Genomic DNA, 20,107 nt, shown 5'->3' with positions numbered 1-20,107 from the left:
CTGGGTTCCCTGGGCACACATTGTCACTAAAAGCTGTGGGGTTTTAATCTGAGTACAAGTCTTTATTTAGTAGATTTATAAAAGACCTTTACATGAGAAATACAAAAATATTAAATAGGCTTTGAATCTTTTTAGGTAAAATTATCATTATGTTTTCAAGCTTTAGAAACATGTAACCTGCAGAGTTTGGCATCTTAGGTAAATTGCTCTCACTTTGTAAAAGTAGGAAAAAAACATCCTGTAAAGTATCTCCAGAAAAGTAGCTGTACATACCCCATCATACATATTACTGGCAATAATTTATTTAAGACACAATGGCACAGTCATACACATTCCCACTTTGTAATTTCGCCTTCAATTCCATTGAAAGATGCAGTATCACTTTCCTCTTCGAGTTGTTATCTGATGATTAAATATAAACACTAAACTGATTAAGACTGATTTGGCATGCTTCATACTTGTACCACTTGGATTTGATACCACTTTGTAGTAAAAATTAAATAAATATAAATACATTAAATAAATATATTGTAAAAGAACACCCCAGCTACATTAGCATTCAGCATTTCTTCATCCTAGCACATGTGATGCTTTGTCACAGCTTCAGGGCCAATGTAAAGAAATACTGCATCTTTAACCACACAGGCTCCCATGGATGGAATTACCAGCCCACACATACAGAAAATGGGGTTTTACAGCTCTGTGGCACCCCTTAAACACTGCCCTGATTTCACTTCTCTGAACAGCTCTTGATTCATGTCCTTTTTCCCAGGACTGTCTCACCCCTGGCCCTGTGGCTGTGGCCTTTTCTTACCCCTTGAGACATTTGCAGTTGATGAGTCACAGGCAGCTCTCAGCTGCCATTGGTGTTTGCTGCAGATACTTGTGCAGATCTGTTCTCATACTGTGAGTTGAGGACTGTTCAAGCTCTTCTGTGGATACTGGTTGATGTTAAACAACAAGGCTTATTTTCAGAGTAGGTAAACCTTGACTTGATGTTTCAAGTCAGTATTTTTTAAAACTTCATTGTTTCTGCTCAAGTATGAGGGACTAATTTTCCAGGGTAGTACTGATTAAACAGAAATGGTACTTTCATACCATTTTTTGGATAATTGTGAATGATTCCCTTTGCAATCACTGTGGTGTGCCTAATGCCTAATGTGGCAGCAGTGCAATGGCAGGTTCGGATGATTTGCTACAACCAAGGGGCTCCTTTTGCACATCCCAGTCCCGAGTAATTATATGATTTCAATCACTGAATTAGAATTTTTTTTTTTTTTTGGTAGTAGTAAAACACATCCATTACAAAATCACATACAGTACAGGGATATTGGGTGATGGTTATATCCAGCTGTTGCTCTTCATTTCCACAGTCTTGAAAACTGCCTTGGAGTCAGTAACTCCATCCCCAGGGTTCAAACTTTACCATTCACACCCTGGGCTTCACTATGTCCTGATCCAGCACAGGCACAGGTACAAGGCACTTTTTGGAAGCTTGGTTTCTTCAAAGAGAGAGAATTCAGCTCTTTGATCCCACTTTTCCCTGCTAAGGGTAGGCCTGTGCTTGGAATGTTGGTCCCAGAGAGGAAAGCTCCATCCCTCTCCTCTCAAACCATGTCTCCTGTAAGGCTCAGCTCTGCAAAGTCCTCAGCATAGTAATGCTGGAAGAGTCTTTCATGGCAGCAGATGTGCATAGCGTGGTAGGTGTGCAGGAGCAGGCGAGGGAAACGAGCTGTAAAGTAACACACAAAATCATCTGGGATGGAGCCCAGGGTCTCCTGCACTTCAGGAGGCAGCTCCCTGTAATGGTGCTTCTGTGGAGGAAAACAGAAGAGGAAAAGCTCAGTCAGAGGGTTTGTTCAGGAGCCTCTTGCAAACAAAGCTGTTGGTGTTCCTGGAAACAGTAACCTCCTATTGGTTTCTTGTAAAGGAGTTCAATACCTAAACCAGGGTCTGACACAGGCTGGCAACAACAGCAGCCAGAGGCGGGACCAGAGAGTGCATGAAGAAAAGACTCCTTTACCTTATTTCTCATTGCCCTCAGAAGGTCCCGGACAGAGCCACCTTTATAGGATCTGAATTTTCGAAGATCTGCAAGAGAAACAAGTTTTTTTTTTGTGTTGTGATGCAGTTTTTGGTGCTGGGGTGTGTGTCTGCAGCCACAGATCCTAGGTGTGTTTTAGTATATAAACACATACTTGAATTTGAAGAAATGCTTTACTGGCAAGTAACAGTGATGTGCCAAAACTGAGACAGTGTTATCCTCACTTTCCTGTCCCAGCAAACTGGGAACAGCAGGTAATTCCCACTCTGATAAAATGTTGTCCATTACCTGTCTGAAGAGGAACAGTGATGTGCTCTCTCCAGTCCATTTTCACCACTTCTCTTCCACCTCTTTCTAATTGCTTGACTATTGGACCATCTAAAGATTCTTTCTCTATCCGGTCACTAACATCCTGGAAGAGACATTCAGATTATTTCTAGTTTTATTTCCAAGCTTTTCACAATATTTTCAAATTGCTGCTTCTGGCCAATTATTACCAGCCTGTCCTGGTAATAAAGTTAGAATTGCACGTCACTCCAAGACAGTGCTTGGGAATGGATACAGAAGTTTCCGAGATGATTTGTTTCACCCTTTGCCAAAGCCTTTTTAGCACAGAGGAGAAGGTAAGGCTGGAAAGGATCTCAAGTCCTCAGCTACTTCCCACCCCACATCAGGATTGAGTGCATGTTCACTCCTGTTCTTGAAAACCCTCCTGGCCACGTTCTCTGTGGGTACTGCAGCTGCTAGAGGAGACCTTCTTTTCACCAATGGACCTTGGTAACATCAGTTCTGGCCCCCTGGGAAAGATCTGCTGTAAGACTAAGCCAATTGCTTAGGAGCTACACCCAGGTATTACAGCTGGGCTGCCTCACTCCTCACACTAAGGCTGTGGATTCTATGACCTCAAACAGGCACAAAAGAGAGACTGAATTCAAGACCTGAAGAAAGTCTACAGGAGCCCTGAGATCTGAGAGGAGAGCAAAGGTCATCACAAACCTGAAAGAACTGGAGCTGTTTTTCTAGACTCCAAAAGAAGGGGTGTTTGAGAACACAGCTGGCAGACGGCCGTTTCTGAGGGTCCATGTTGATCATCTGCTCTATTAAATCATGAGCAACAATGTCTTCTGTAAGGAAGAGGGTGCGGGGAAATTTACTTCTTTTATTTTCTCTACGTTCTTACTTCTTTTATTTTCTCTACGTTTTCTCTTCTCTCTCTTTTATTTTCTCTACGCTGTAGTGAAATGTAAAATTTTGTAATTTTGTACTTCAGAAATTCATTATGGTCTCTACTTCCTCCTGTCCTGCTAGTTCAAGCGCTGCCCTCACAGATGTGCTGGGCAACCAACAGAAAGAATATCAAAGACTAAGAATATCAAAGTTCAGCTCTCTCTCACCCTTTAAATACAGGAAATAACTTCACAATCAAGATTGCAGGGTTCCAAATTGTGTATTCCAGAAATGCTCTGGGGCACTAACTCTGAGAACTTTAGGCCCTCTACTTCAGGAGGACCTGAGGAGTACAAGTCTCCTCTCTTGTGGGCCTTGTTTCTGTCCTGGGTGTTGGTGTTTAACAGGCTGGGTCGCTCACTGATCCCTGCAGTGCAGTCCTTACCATGCCTCCCTGCATCCAAAGCCTCCAGGCTGTATGCTCCCAGCAGGATGTTGGCTTGCCGCTGCAGGGACTTGCCAAAGGGATGGCCACCTTCAGACACCACGTAATAGAAGACACAGCCAGCTGAAAAGATGTCCACCGTGTACGTCTGCAAAGAAACAGCCTTCAATAGCAGTAACGTCTTTTCCCCCTGAAAGCTCTGATTGTCACAGGGTGGTTATTTTGCATCTGAGAGCAGAAGGAAATTTTCAGACTTGTACATTTGAGCTGCAAGGCAGCCTGGAGGCCCAGGCGCCAAGTGCTGCCTATGGTAGGATCTGGCCTGCTCCTGGGCAGCCTGGGAAGGGCGAGGACTTACAGGGTTCTCTTTGCAGTCTTCACTCAGCATCTCTGGGGCAATCCAGCCTTCGGTGCCCGGCACACCCGAGCGGCGGCTGAAGCTGTGCCTGCCCACGGCCAGCTTCTTGCACAGCCCAAAGTCTGAAATCATGGCTTTGACTTTCCCGTGAGCGTTGGGCATCGAGATGAGGATGTTGTGGGGCTTCAGGTCCCTGTGAACTGTTACAAACATCCACTTATCCACTCAGGCACTCCCAACAATCTTTGTAAATTTTTAAATGAACCTTTCACAAGGCTGAACCACCATTCATTAAACCAAAGTCATAACTTCCAATGATTGTTGTTGGTAGAGGCTCATTTTTTTATTCCATCATGTTTTATATTACTCCTATCTAAAAACTTCAGCACCCTGTACCAACAGTAAGGACTTGCTTTAGTACTCTGGGGCTGCAGAATGTTGCAGGGACAAGGCCAATGTCAAATCATAAAACCATGGAATGGTTTGGGTTCAAAGGGACCTTAAAGACCGTCTCATTCCAACTCCCCTGCCATAGGCATGGACACCTTACAAGAGGCCAGGTGAACAGACCAGTACCAGGCCAGTGTCTCTTCTTTTTCCAATTAAGAAGATGTACTCCTCCCTCCAGTCCTGAAAGGAGAGGCATTCTTACCAATACTCAGGGAGTGCAGGTAAGCCAGCCCAGATGTTGTCTGCTGCAGGAGAGTGATGGGTTGTAAGCCATGGTGGCTGAAGGCCTTCTGCTCAACATACTGCAACAGAGAACCAGGAGAGTCAGCCACAGCACTGCTTAGAGGCTGCATAAATAATAAATCCATGCACTTCACCGTCCCAAAAAGATGAGACTGGGTAAATTGTGCTAGCTGGTAACACACAGCAAAGAGCCTTTTTTTGGCTGAAGGTGATGATCTCTGAAGTCTCATTCAGAGAGAGAATTCTGTATAGCACTGTGCTCCAGAAAGAAGAAGAGAGTCTTCAAAGTCTGCATGGTAGGAGGGGGAGGATGACTAGAAGGGAGTCCTTCACAAGAAGTTAAAAATCAAAGGACAACAGCTTCTGTCCATAAATCAGTCCAGGGTTAGGGATGTCTTCCTAAAGGTTTGAAAACACCCCTGTTCTAGGATTGTGTAATTGTTACAGAGGTGGCAGTGGGAGTAAATGGAACATCTCCTGCATCAGGCACTTCAGCAACTTAAGCTCAAGGGAAGTGAAGGCCTTCCAGGGAGAAGATGTTCCCAGTTCTGTGGGTCACCTCCTGTAGGGTGGCAGCACACAGCTCAATGGCAATGTACTGGAACTGCCGGTCCCTCTCCGTGCAGAAGTAGCGGATCACGTTCGGGTGCTCGTCGGACTCGCGCAGCAGCTGCACCTCCCGGTCTGCGAAGCTGAAGCATTCAGGGAGAATCCTCTTCACTGCCACATCGCGGTTATCAAATGAGCCCCTGCAGCCAGGGAGGGAAGGCACAACAACCCTTCACACTCTGGAGCCAAAGCATGTACAGAAAATGTGACAACAGAAGCCATTGTAGAGCCTAATGAAAGCAGGTACATGGAAATGTACCTGGAAACAGGTACATTTGGCCAGTAAACACTTCTTAGGGAAGTAAAGTAGTTTTTGCTAGTGAAGAAAATGCATGAAAATATTCCAGACATATGCAAAAAGTTTCATTTCTGTTCATAGTAGATGTGAGGGCTTTTATAAAAAAAATGAATTAAAGGGACCTAATACAAACACAACATTGGTCTGTTTAATGCACACATTCTCTTCTACCTGTAAACAATTGTCCCTTCAGCTCCATGTCCCAATACATCTTTAGGGTTAAACGAAATCTTGCCAACAACCACTCGGTTTGCTTCTTCATCTGAACAAGAAAAGAAAAACAAGCACTGGTTTAGGATGGGGCAAAGCAGCCTTTTAAACAGCACAGACTTTGGGGCCAGTCTGTAAAAGTCTTTTAGCTCATGTTTAAGTTTAACACACATATGATCAAAAGAAATGAGTATGTCCACATTGGTACTTACCCTGAGTAGGCAAATACCCTGTGGTGACCCAGTGAGCCAACATCAAGAGTCAAAACACATTTACACACACCTCCTGACGTATGGTCTGGAAAGATTATGGCTCACAGCTGTGAGAAATGAGTGGTTCTCAGCAGCCAAATTCTTTCTAAAAGTTTATAGATGTTGAATTAAGAAATGCTGACTAACAGTTACGGAAGTGGGTTTAACAGCCTTTGAAGGGGCAAATGAGTGCACAGGAAGACCAGGCAGGAAGGTTGCACTGCCTAATCCCCATTTCTTGAGTCCAGTTAATCATCTTAATACATGTTTCTATTTGAATTAGTATCTCCCTAGAATGGCTACAAGTGACAGGAACATGCTGCCCTGGAAAGCACAAGCCTTCAGCTGGCTGTTACTGTAAAGCAACAATCCTGCTGAGGGTCAGGGCATGGAGACCTGCCTGTGGTGTGCAGGGCTCAGCCTGAATGAGGACGATGGTTCTTTTCATCTTGCTGCGCTATGAAGTATCATCAGTAATATTCTCCTGTACCATCACAAAGACTGGGGAAATAGAGACACAATAAACCACACTGGGCCAACTTTACCTCCCTCTTCTTGCTCAGTGGAGAGGCAGCTCCCAACATCAGATGTGGAGACGTTGGAATAGGCAGAGTGGTTTGATGCTCTGGGGGACAGGTTTGGGGTGCTGGCACCTGAGCTTTCCATCCGGCCATATGATGTGTCCAAGAAATCTGCGTCGGGTGGGAGGTCACTGGGAGCACCAAAGGACAGCTTCTGTTGCTGCAAGAGCTGGATCTTCTCTTCCAGCTGATGCTGCCTCTGCTGCTGCTGGTGGACACTCTGTGAGAAAGGACCTCAGTGAAGATTTGGCAGTCAGGTCATGTAAGGGAACTCTACAGCTATTGGGGAGCTACTTCTAAAAGGTGGGAGCCAAACTCTCCTGCCCTGTCCCTGCCAACCACACAGGTTGAGGAATGTTCACTCACAATTTCTATTTCATTCTGGACTTCCATTGCCAAGATGAGAAATCACATGGCTTGGTTAAAAAAGCTGTTACTAGGTTGACCAGGTGTGTTTAAACCATTGAAGGATAAAGGCTTTGATCCAAAACCTGACAGTGGTTCAGGTGAGGAAGAGAACAGTAAGGCCAATAATGCTAAGATCATGTCCAAAAAGAGTAATACCTACAAAACCCACAACTGGTGGGTGGTGAATGGAAAAGAAAACCTCTCCAGAGTTGGCACATATGGCCAGAGAAATCACTGTTAAGTCAAACTTGTGCCTTTTCTCCCCAGTGCACATCTGTGAAGAGGGAAAATCCCTAGAGTGTGTCATTAACTCCTGTATCATTTCTGGGCTCTACAATGTTCCTGATTCTCCCAACACTCAAAAGCACATCAAGCCAGGTCAGCATTACCATTGGGTAGGTAATGATGAAAGCCACCCAGCCCACAAGCAGGAAGGTGCTGAGGATGATTGTGGCCATGTCCTTCAGCATGGAGTCCACCGGAGTCTCTGGCCGTGGGATGGGCCGAGCAGGAGTCTCTTCAATATCCTTTGGAGCAGCTGGAGGCCCTTCTGTTGAGGAACCTTCAATGACCTGAGGCAAAGAAAGCTCTGTTAGCTCAGTATCGCTGCGGGTAATGAGGCATTTATAGCCAGCCTTTCTGCTACATCATTTTTAGTAATTTCTAAACCTACCAAAGTCTAAGTTTTGCACGTGGAGAAACAAAAGCAGCGGAAAGCCTTAATTCTGAAACAAGAAATGACACTTCCTCATACCAGTGATTCTATGTGCTAAGTACATGAACATCTGATACAAAAAATGTGAAGTAATTCCATGCAGCTTTCCTTCTGTCCCCCCCAACTTCCACTCCTTTATATTCTTCTATTATGCAGTAAGAGAATAATTCTCATCACAAACCTCTTCAATAGTGGCTTTATCAGAGTCAGCTGGAATCACGTTTTCAGGCCTCTTCGGTAGGTTGCTTGGGAATTTCTCCAGGATCTTTGTAGGGGCAGATAATGGTGTTTCATGATGCCCTTTAAATAAAACACACTTGTTGAAACAGAAAGCTGTCCTTTTTTAGGAAAGATATCCTTGATTGCAGAATCTTTGCTGAAGAGTGAGAACATCACATAACACGATGCTAATGTATAGAACAGGAAAGAGAAAGGAGAGGGAAAATGGAGGGCAGAGGTCACTGAGAGCTGCAGAGGAACATGAACTGTCTACCTGACATACTGCAGGAGGGAGGGTATTAACAAGGAAAGGGATCATGGGAAGAGAAAGGTGGCACTTAAAAAAGCTGGAAGTTGCACACTGTCCCTGCCCTAGAGTTCCTGCCATATAAATCACTCAATTATCACCAGTCATCACTTAAAACTGAACTTCACCTCATTTTTGAAGCAGAATTGTAAATGCACTGAAAAGTCAATTCCAAAATTCAGGGACTTGGGACACACAGGATAGGCTGACAATTAATAAACATTATCTTCAGCCTCTGTGTTTTAATCTGTTTACAAAATGGAGCAAACATGACTGTCTGATCCATATGATGAGAATTAAGGTAACTGCATGCACAGTAAAAAAATCCAAAAGGACCCAAATACAATATTTACTGTAAATAATAAATTACTATACCCCTCTCTGAGGGAGGGGGCAAATAAGCAATAAGTAACTTTCCACACATGGAGCACTTCACCCTGTGACGGAATAAGGCAGGAGCCTTGAGAAAACCAGAAGGCAGGTGGATATGTAACACATTAGTTTATATGCAAATGAGGATAAATTGGACACTATTACTAGAATTCAGTAATTATGGCCAGACGGGGCCTCCCACACCTATCAGCAGCCAGTCATTCCAGTAGTTGAGCTTGTGCTTTTCCTTCAGCCTGCCCGAAAATTTCACATCAGTGCTGGGCGTGATCACGCACTCGCCGTTGTCTTCAATGGTGACTCCTTCTGTTTTTGGACCTTCTAGCAAGGGAATGGCGCTGCCACGGGGCTACAGAGAGATCAGTGTTACAATTACTGTTACTGTGACCTTAGAATATTTAAATAGGCAACTAAATTAAAAAACTGGAGGTTGAAATGGATGGGCAAGCAAAGATTACTGGCAGCAAAGTCACTGTGAGCAAACACGGCCATTATACCCTTAGCAGCTGCTTCCACAACCTTGGACATTGGACCTTTTCAGGGACATGTTGCCTGGGAGATGAGATTACTCCTTTTTTTTTGTTTTCCCCTAAAGTTAAGCAGGATCTGTATTTCCTACCTGGCAGCCACAGTGAGCAAAACAGAACTATGATGCAGTTTCCTGTCTATGGGGAGTTACTTTGATGAACAAACAAGCAATTTTAACATGAACCACAAAGCACCAAAAATAGCAGTAACCTCCGGTCTGCTTCTGCTGAGCCTGCCTGGCACAATTTCTGGGGAGCTGCACTTACTGCTTTGCAGCATTGGAAATGATTACAGAAGTATGGTCATGCCTTCTAGGGTTTGGTGTTAATTGTTTCAGGAAATACTTAATTTGCTATGCATTTCTTGATAGAAATCTGCAAAACCCTCAAGTTTCTGTAGATGTACAGTCTTCAGTGTTTTATTTTCTACTTTAATTTAATATATTTTTATGCATGATTCCATTTCAACCTTTTTTCCAAGCCCAAGACAGCACTGATCCCATAAGGGCACTTTCCCACCCAGCAGCTCCCCACTTACCACGACAGTGACTCCCTCGTGCACCATGGAGGGCGATGCGTACAAACTCGTGGAGTATTTCCCCACGTACAGGGTTGGGCTGCAGAAAAACAGTCACTGTTAGCAGCAGGCAAATGGATGTTTTACCATCTCAGCTAAAACCTGGGCAACACAACCCTTCAGAACAGTGCAGGAGCTTCCCAAATCATCAGTATTTGTATCTCGAAAAGCCTTGATCTGTAAAATTATTTGAAGTACTGCTGTACTATGAAGCCTTTTTTTTTTAAATTATGAAAGCACTGTCAGTTCATTATTCACAGCATTGTTGCTCATTTGATATAATTCATGTTCTATTTCTGCATTTTTCAAAAACTGGCATTTGCAAAAATGCTGTGCACCATTTTTATAGTGTGAAAGGCTTCACATTAGGAAAACCAATTTAATTCCACATTCTGAGAAACTATTCAACACAGAAACATCTGATAAACTTAGGAATACACACTTCCTACGTTTATAAGTTTTTTGGTTTGGTCTCTGACTTTACACACTGAAAGATCAAATACTATATAAAAGAACACCTGGAGAGCTAGAACTGCTTTTATGCATTCTTTTCACCATGTTGCAACTTGTAGCACAACCCTTAACTGTTTTGCTTAATGACAAAGCTCTGTCAAATGGACAGTGAGAACAGCAGAATCTCAAACTCACGTCAGTTTGTTCTTGGTCTCTGTTTCCTTTGGGAAGGGATATTTCCACTTGGTGATGTGTCCAACCTCCCCAGACATGAAGGTCAGGTAGCGCAGGGTCTCAATGCCCACGTTAGTGTGCAGGACTTTCCTCAGCCCCTCTCGCTGCCAAATGTAAAAGGCCACCACAGGGGACGCGTAATTCTGGATCCACAGCACGTTGCCAGACTCACTGTCCACAGTCACCACCAGCCCGTCCCCATTGGACACGAAGTGGGACATTTCTGCAATGCATGGATGTGTGGAGATTACCTGCATTCTGCAGCTTTAATCATGCACAGGAACAGTTCTGCCTGCAGTCACCATCACACCTTTCCCTGCACAGCAGCTGAGCAGCAAAGCCGTGGCTAGAACTGCGCTGATACAAGTCCAGCTGCCATTCAAGAGTGTTGCAATCAGGTTGCGCACCACAGTTCAGGTTTGCTGCCTCTCCTGCCATTTCTCACTGATTTTAAGGAATCACACCTTCAAGAGCTGCACCCTCCTGGATTCAATTTACCTGAAGCTACCTAACAGGCTTTAGATATTGCAGTATGTGATGGATAAAAATGGGCAGAAGTACATGCACTGCACAAAAAAAATCAGAGTATTTTTGCCTATATACAAAACCCCACTGCAGGAGGGAGACAGCAATTAAATTCTTACTGTATTTTATGTCTTCATCAGGCAAAGTAGCTGCATAATCAAAATAGGTGGCATTCCATCGCAGCTCCTTCTTTTTGGTGTCATACATTGTGATCGTGTACTCTGTTAAAAAACATACAGTCTGTGAAGCAAAAAAACCTATGAGAGAATAGAATCAATCTTCTCAAATCTGAGACACTCCTCAAACACTACACACCACTCACTGCTGTCAGCATTTCATTTTCCCAACACTATCCCACTTAAGGAACACATTAATAGAGAGGTTAAAGAACAAGTCTGTGACACTTATTCCTGCTTATAGTCAGCACCTCCATGGTGTTGGTCTAACTTTACCAGTTATATAGCACACTACACTTGTGATGTCAGTGGATCTGCTCTATTTTCATCTTCTTTAAACAGTTTTTTAAAAGCTGTATGTTACAGAGCAAACAGTTCTCCGCTGCTACTGGAATACACCATTAATTACAATACAGATGCCACTTAGTCAACAAGAAGAATAATGGACCTACTGCCAAAGTTTAAAAACCAGTATCTTTCTGCTGCTACAGTTAATAATTCTTCTATGTACAGTCTAAAATTGTAATTTACAGAAGTTTTTCTAAGAAATAAACTTGAAAACCTGAACTGACCACGGGGTCATTTGTTATAAGCCTAAACTTTAAAAAACAGAATTTTATTTTAAACTACAGGAAAAAAAAGCATATGACCTGTTCTCCCAAGATACAGGAGGGATGTTGATGGCAAAGACTTTCTGCAAAGAGGAAGTCAAGGTCTGCTGTTTCTCCCCAGTCATGAGGTCAACCACATACCAAATATCCTGCTTTTTACCTGAAATCATAATTTAAGCTACATTACCATTCAGTTGGAAAAACTGCACTTTCATTCAGCTTTTCAGTCTTCTTTTTTCTTTAGTAGACTCATGGACTTAGCACAAATAAAGCATTTTTAATAAAACGGTTTTTCACAGTCAGGCTTAGTTTCATTAGCACTACTGGCCAATCCCCAAATACTTGCACTACTGACCACAAACCCCAAACCCAAATACAGTATTTAGAAACGGTAAGTTCTATTGGCTGAATGATTTTTTTCACATATAAAATCTAATAGTGCTCTGAGGCAGCAGATCCTGTGAGCTCTAAGGACTCCGCTCTCAGGAGACTTGAAGTGCTCATGGTGAATGACAGGAGGTGGGGGAAAAAAAAGTGAGGGTCTACACCTATCAAATTGCTTAAGGATTGTAATCCAAACATCCCATTCAAGACTTTGTGAGCCATGACCTTAAGAATTTCTTTGAAGTTAGTACAGGTATGTCATGTTTAGAAGCTTCAAATAAACATTTTTTTCTCATTTACTGGCAAGACATGAAGTGGAGAACCAGGAGTATTGGCCCTTCAGGAGATTTAAAAAATCCCAACACTAAACTCACTCTAATCTTCACATATTTTACTGTTGTGATAAGTAACACTCCTTTTCTCCTCCCAAACCCATCTGCAATTAGAATGAGTCAGGACAGTGAGCCACAAATTTATTATTTGTATTATAAATGAACTGACTGTACCTCAGACAATGGAAGATGTGTAACTGTGGTGCAATGGGATTTCTAATTTTATCCTAATTATCAGGCAGTCAATAACATTTATAATCATAAGAAGATTTTAAGTAGAAATCACATTTTGTTGAGAGACTGCATCTCAAGAAACCAAAAAACCCCATACAGGCCCTTCACTGCTTAGAAAAGGAATTTTCTCCTTCAGGAAAAACAATTGGTATTTAATCACCACACAGTAACTGCATTCTATATTAATCAGATTTTCTGTCATTGGAAAGATTTACAAAAAACCATAATTAATACCCAAAATAAGGCCTATTTCCTTCAGTCTGTCTGGGAGTCTCCACATTTTGTAGCTGCTGAACATCTTACAATCTAAAAGAGATAAAATTTGAGCTCACCCATGTACAGGATCCCATCAGAACTGCGGCAAGGAGATGCCTGCACCAGCTCTGGGATAGTAAATGGAAGTTTCTAGGGGAAAAACAAACAATAAAAGCTCATCCATATTGATGTGATAGTCTTCACATCTGTTCACAGAAAAGGGTGACAGGTTTTTTATTGGTTATTTCTATTACTCTATAAATAATATAAATTCTATAATATTTCTATTATTCTATATTCTATAAAACCTGGGAATTCAGCCAGAGTAAATACTAAAATATTTACCAATACTGAAGTTCTTAAGGGAAATCATAGCAGCTGCCAGAAGAAAAAAATCTTGTAGAAAGCCAAACATTTTATTTGAGTATCGCCATGAAGTTTAAAAATGAAAGTCAAGCATTAGACAGTAGCTGTGGCCTACATGACTAATCTGAAAGGTTCAGCATTTTTGCTTACTAAATCCTATAAAGACACCTTCTAAAGGGGTTAGCACAGAGCATGTATTAATCCTGCTTCTGAGAGATGGTTTTAGAAATGCAAGTATTTGGGTGGGAGTGACACATCTGATTGGTGTTATTTCGGGTACACCTTTCCCATCAAATCACATAGAGATTATTCAGTATTTGGATAACAAAACACAAATTTTATTTGTAATTATCATTACTTTAGCAAGTTACAGAAAAGTCATACAAGGAGACAAGATATGGTGTTGATATTTTCAAGCAGAAATCACTTCCTGACAATCACAAGGTGGCAACATTCTGCTCTAAAAAAATATGTTTTCCTTCTGCAAAGGCATGAGGCTGATCAGGGCACTTTTTGGGAGAGAATTTAAAAAATATACTTACAGTCAAGCCTTCACTGTTCTTGCCACCAAGTGTGTACAAACTGCCATCATTTGGGTCTGGAAGAAATGCTGGCCTACAATTTAAGCAGCAATTATAAATGACAAAAAATGTACTGTGCTTCTCAGAGAACAGGAAAGAAACTGTGGTTAGCACTGGCTTTACAGAGAACTTCATCTGACTAAATTTTTTGAAGTTTCATTTATTAACTGTGAAAACTAAAAAATATAAGGAAGTTTCAGAACTGATAAAACTTAAGACCACTAACGTATTTGAATACTCAAAGATCCAAATGTGGCAGGCAATGACTCAGATGAAAGCTTTTAAACTAAACCTACAAGCTCTTAAAATGACACAGAATTAGAACAAAACGAAACAAATAAACAAAACCAGAGAGCATAAGGAAGGCAAGAAACAATAAAAGAGTTGCCAAAAGTAAATTTGAGAGGTAAAGAGATCCCTTCACCCAAGCTACACAAAGACCCCCAAACAAACTCAAACCAATGTCTATGATTCTATGATCAAAAAAAGAAAGGATGTCACCACTGACTTCAGAGGCAAAGTTAAAGCCCCAAATTTTCTAGCTAAATGTGAGGTTGCTGCAGGGACCAATCTGAAGTTACAGCTCAAGGGTGTCATTTGCAGGTTCTGGTTGCGGTGGTGAAGGTTGGAGTTTCCTGTGTTTCACTGTTTTTAGTCTCTGTTTGAGGGGAGTAAGTACAGAACCCAGAATCAGTCCTGGCTCTGTCACTTCACACCTTCACACCTGTGGCACCATTCACAGCCCTGATGTCCAAACCCAGCAAGGGCTCCAGAGAACAGGCTACAGACAGGGTATTTTTCTTAGCTATTATATGTAGCTATTTCTGTCCCTCTATCTGTTCCCCAAACCACCTTAAATTGCCTCCTGTAAAGTGTGCAGTCTGTCTAGAACAGAGATGGGTTTGGCTCAAATTAAACCAAATTTCAAGATGTCAAAGAAAATCGAACAAACCATAAATGAGATAAAGGAAACAGACTTACTCTTCCACATGGATTGGCACCTGGAGGACAGGATCTGCACACACAGAGAAAAAAGATGCCAAAATATTGGCAATTAAATCCCTTGAACTCACAAGATACTATTAAAAAATGCCCTAGGGTATATTACCATGTCCCGCAGCCATAGGGAGAAGGAGAGAAGATCCTGCAGGCAGGAATTGTGCAGAAAGATTGATTTATTTAATTATTTTACAAACTCTTTTATAGACTTTTTTCTTCATAGTCTAATTGGACAAAGGATCAGCCACCCCTTGGGGTGATTGGCTAAAATCCTAAAACATCCATTGTCAAAATATTTTTCTACTATACTATAAACAAGACTTTTCAAGGCTGCAGGTGTTTCATTGTTCACAGAACTCTGCTACTATCTCTGTGAGAGAGAAGTGTCTCTCACGGACTTAGAAAATAGCAAGAAAATCCTTGCTAGCAGCATTTTTGTATCCACAAGATACAGGATTAAGTCAGGCCTGCAACATCTCACTCCTTTTAGAAAGGCTGATGCACAGATTGAAAATGAACTGTCAGCAGCCTCCCCTTGTTCCTGGAACTTGGTTCATAAAATGGGAAACTACAAAGCACCTGAGAAAGTCTTGTGAAGTTCTTTGCTCGGTTTTACCAACACTAAATACCTCAAAATTACTAAGACCTTACAAAATCCTGAATCATGGGATTTTCACTCCTGATGCCAACGCCACAGAAGCATCCTGATTTACAGGACATAGTCTACAATTTCCAAGACAAACGTGCTTATTAATGGGTATATTGGCAGAAAATACCTCAGAAGCCAAGAGGATGCAATCCTCCAAGTATCTCCACTTCTACAGGGAAAATCAAACTACACTGGAATGAGTCTGAGTAAGAGGATGAACCATGACCAAGCAAACATTGTTTTTTCACCTCTTCTGTCTCTGTGCATACATCATGATGCAACAGGAAGGAAATAAGAACAAAAACAATGATGTTTTGAGAGCCTCTGACTGGGAAACTGGCACAGATTCTGGGCAGCCTGAGTGTACTGGGATATCTGCAGAGCTAAGCAAGACAAGAACAGCAAATTCAGGGTTCAGTACACGGGGCTTACAGAATCTGTATCACTCTGCAGGGCATGGCACCACACCAACTGCTGGGTTTAATGGTAATGGCCTGCAAGGATGACCTGGTTTTATATAGATTAAAAAAGCATAACCCCCTACCCAAACAGATCTCTGGCTGCAACGCAGCTGAAAGCAGCAGCCACCCAAAGATGCACAGTTAATGCCAGAGACAGAAAGAAAGCAGGATATGAGGGATAACAGTACAGTTATCTTTATTTCATTGATTTCTTCTTAAAACAGTGAGCAGCTTTGTTCAAAACATAACTATATGTCATTTTTTTCTCTTTCAGCTTAAATAATGCTCCAGGATACATTCCCAAAGGTGTCAAAATAAACTCCATTTAATTCATTGAGAACCCAAACGCACATCAAAGGCCCTAAGAATAATTAACATTCAAACAAAGAAGCTTAGTGACTCATCTGTATCTGTCTCTACAGACCAGGCTGCTTAGTCAGACTTTTATTCCATTAACTACATCAAGCAATTCAGTTCTATCCCTTGTGTGAAGAAACTGGTTTCAGGATGTGTTGGGAGGGACCACCCACTTGTTGATTATACGTCAATTATTTCTCAGTGTTTGCTTCAAGTATTCCACAAGCTTTATAATATCTAATACAATACATGGTGACTTACATCATCAGCTCCCCATGTCTAGAGAAAAGCAAGAAAAAAGCATTTGCTGACCATCATATAAAGTGGATTGACTCCAGTTGAGCTGCTGGATTGAACTACTAAAAGCAACCAAGTCTATGTACTCAGAGTATCCCTAAGTCTGGGTGAAATGACCCAAAAGAAGAGAGAGATATTAAAAACCAAAGACAAGAGGTTTTGTAATCACAAATGTTTCATGGGAAGGGAATGCTCAGTTTTGTGAAAGAAACAGCATCATGAATCAGAGCAAGTGACACCTGGCTCAGTTAAGTAAGACTTAATGTAAATGCTACAAGCACTGTTAAAGGCAAAAGCCAAATAAACGTTTTAAGTCCCTTGATGAACTGATTACACAGAGAGTGTCTCACTTGGTAAGAAAATAAACTCTCACCTGTGGTGACAGCGACTCTCACCTGTGAGACAACAGCAGCTTCGCCACAGCACTGGGGCAACTCTGTCCTATCCCTAAAAATCTCCTCCAATGATCATTAGGAGTAACAAAGCTGCACAACTTGTTTTTGAAGTGACAATTGTCTGTATATTTATTGTTCAAGTACAACAATGCAGATTTTCTACAAAATCACTTTCTAGTCAACCTGGGCAAGACGTAAGACTAACATAAATAGTTTCTTGTCAGAACAATCTTCAGAAACTTTTAATTTTAATAAAAGGACTGTTTCTTCTCTGAATTAAATGGTGAAGTTGTTATATGAAATAATAGTATAAAACTTCTACTGTGTGAATCAATCTCCAACTTTTCTAACTGCACTGTTACTGACAGGACACATCAGCAGAACAAGGAGTGTGATTGCCTCAAACACCTCAGTATTTCAGGGGTTTTTTCAAACAACGATCAGGAAAACATGAACAATTACAGGAAATTTCAAAGGTAGATTATATCTTCTAGCAACTGATCCTGGTTTCTCCATGACATTTGCAGGAGAGTCTGGTTAGTAATGCTTTCCTATAGCTCCCTCTCTGCCCTGAAAATACGGTGGAGAATAGTAATATGGCAAAGCATTTTTGGGCTAATAGCTTGTTTTCACTTAATTTTCTAAGACTGGGCAATCTATTTTTATCAACCAAAATAAAGTGCTCCACTCTGCTCCAGTTATCTCAAAGATCTGAGATTTTTTGCATGGTTTTATTGCCAACATAGTACCACAATAGCGAAGGACAACACATGTATCTATGAGCGTAATTACTCACATTCAGCTTTTACCCCTAAGCTTGTATTTCTGAAAGCTGTTGGGAAAATGTCACTTATAACAACTTCCAGTGTCATCAATAAATGTCTCCTACACTTTAATAAACAATGCCAGAAGTCCCATGAATGTCTATGTTTTGCAGTGTTTTTCTGAAGCACTCCTGCGTATCAGATGACATGAATTAGTCTTATGGCAAATCCCAAGCTGTTCAGTGTGTACAGAAGCATCATTCTCATGAAAGTCCTTGAACTTCTCTTTAGTACCCTGTCTTCAACATCATGTGCTTCATCAGAAGTGAAAAAGATCCTGCTTTTACTTGATTTCTTAGTAACTGAAACTCGATTTATGAGCAAAGATAAGAAAGTGGTAGATGGAACAGATTAAGAAGTTATGACAAAGCAGTAGAAATTTTTTTAGTACTTAGTGGCACATGAACCAAAACACTGATTATTCTGATGGCTTCCTGCACATTGAAGTGTTGTGAATGAATTGTTAGAAAGCATTTATGGATTTTTGATTCATTTCCACACATGAGGCTCTTCCCAAGGATGGAGGAGTTAATTTTCTAAAGTGAAAGGAGTTCTCCTCTCACTACTAGCACCATCCACGTGGAAAGACCAGCTGTGGAAAGCCATTTCTCTTCATTTTTAGTTACTGAGGTGATGTAAATTTTCTCATTTTCTTAACACTTTCATGATCTTGAACTCAGGTTGTGGCTCTGCAAAGATCCTTTGAAGACAGACAATGAACTCTTCACATTCACTTTCATGTGGTTTGGGACCTGTTCCAATCTCTATTTCAAAGTTTATTTTGAAATAAGAACACTTTTACATAAAAAGAGAACCTTAAGTTCAATTAATTGTTGCCAGGTCTTAAAATAGTTTTCATATGCTTCCCTCTTGTGACTGAAGTCACCTTTTGCTCCTTAAGGGGTCTAACAGAAGAAGTTCTTGCAAAAGTCAGAGCACTGAGGCCTTCTCTCCTCTCCAGCTGCTCCCCACTCAAGTGTTGACATGCTGTGACTGGAACCACGTCACCTGCTTTCAAAATTCTCTGAACTGCAGCTCCCTGTAATTAGGTAAGTCCCTCTAACAGACCTGATCTGTTCCAATACCAACAACAGTGGTCACAAACAATGAACAAAGCACCAACTATTCTATACTAGAACAAAAGCTTGACAGAGATAATGTGATAAAACTGTGATAAATATACATCTCTCTCTCCCTCAAGCTTCCATTCCATGTACCAGGGAAAAGCCAAATTCTTGCAAACTCCTACAGAAAGCTTTTTCCACTTTCTAGACTATGAAAACAGACGTCAGAACAACTCTGGAGCATAGTGGGGGGTATGTTAGGAAGCAGGACACCATCCTGTAAATATCTCCAGTGCTGGAGAGAAGATTGAGTTTTCTATAGGTATTTCCATGGGTTTCCATTTGTTTTTCCTACAGCCTCCACTAAGACAGATTATGTTACTGATTCCTACATTAAAAACCTACAAGTCAGCACACACCAGCTTCTGCTTTCTGAACTGGTAACCCAGCCTCTGTTAGCAAAAAATTTGTAAAATAACTTTAAGGGAAAAAAAAAAATTAAAGGGAGATTGATTCTGCATCACAAAGATTTATTCTAGAACTCCAAGAGTTTATTCACAAGTACAGCAGTTATTAGAAACCTGTTAACATAGTGTCTGTCCAGTAATTTGGTAAATTATTTGACTCTGTTACACTTCCCCAAAATTAACATCTTGACCTGGCAGCAGGCAGATGTCTCAACCCAGTTTTGGTTGCATCATGGCCAGAATACATTTGTGAGTGGGCAGAAGTATATGACATGTTTTGGATGGTTCTGACCCACACTTTGCATACATATATGGAAAAATGCCTTTTGAAACTGTAATCATATGCTAAATATAATGCATTTGACTTTTCTCCACATTTCACAAATACTTAATAAGATAAATTTGCCCTTTGACCAAAATCTGAGTATTTTTTAATGTACAAGATAAAGTTGCATGTTTTCATCACTGTAATGTGCCCTTAGAGCCAATGACTGAAAAGGAGAAGTGGGAGACTGAAACTGTGAATAAGTCACTGCCCCACTGGAATGAGCTGGAAAAACGGTTTCCTGCCCTGAGGCCCTACCACAAGGTTTGGGCTAACGGGCCAATTTAAACCCATGTCATCCTCATCTGCTGCTGCAGGG

At 41.4% G+C, this 20,107-nt stretch overlaps 1 protein-coding gene across 1 annotated transcript in view; it reads right to left on the bottom strand.

Annotated features, from left to right (window-relative positions):
• Positions 1-38: 38 nt before the first annotated feature.
• ERN1 (endoplasmic reticulum to nucleus signaling 1) overlaps positions 39-20,107 on the bottom strand; it is a 32,296-nt gene continuing 12,227 nt past the window's right edge. Inside the window, 21 exon segments of the mRNA XM_032128858.1 lie at positions 39-1,814; positions 2,024-2,091; positions 2,333-2,456; positions 3,041-3,168; positions 3,657-3,804; positions 4,015-4,214; positions 4,667-4,766; positions 5,267-5,456; positions 5,786-5,876; positions 6,621-6,876; positions 7,454-7,636; positions 7,961-8,079; positions 8,882-9,044; positions 9,761-9,839; positions 10,448-10,709; positions 11,131-11,232; positions 11,838-11,881; positions 11,883-11,958; positions 13,081-13,153; positions 13,912-13,984; positions 14,932-14,965. Of these exon segments, the coding sequence (XP_031984749.1) occupies positions 1,608-1,814; positions 2,024-2,091; positions 2,333-2,456; positions 3,041-3,168; positions 3,657-3,804; positions 4,015-4,214; positions 4,667-4,766; positions 5,267-5,456; positions 5,786-5,876; positions 6,621-6,876; positions 7,454-7,636; positions 7,961-8,079; positions 8,882-9,044; positions 9,761-9,839; positions 10,448-10,709; positions 11,131-11,232; positions 11,838-11,881; positions 11,883-11,958; positions 13,081-13,153; positions 13,912-13,984; positions 14,932-14,965 (2,720 nt within the window). The 3' untranslated portion in view covers positions 39-1,607.

The sequence above is a fragment of the Corvus moneduloides genome, chromosome 19 (genome assembly GCF_009650955.1).
Source record: "Corvus moneduloides isolate bCorMon1 chromosome 19, bCorMon1.pri, whole genome shotgun sequence".
Classification (NCBI taxonomy): domain Eukaryota; kingdom Metazoa; phylum Chordata; class Aves; order Passeriformes; family Corvidae; genus Corvus; species Corvus moneduloides.
The sequence above is the reverse complement of the archived record's forward strand: the minus strand, read 5'-3'. Positions and strand labels throughout refer to the sequence as shown.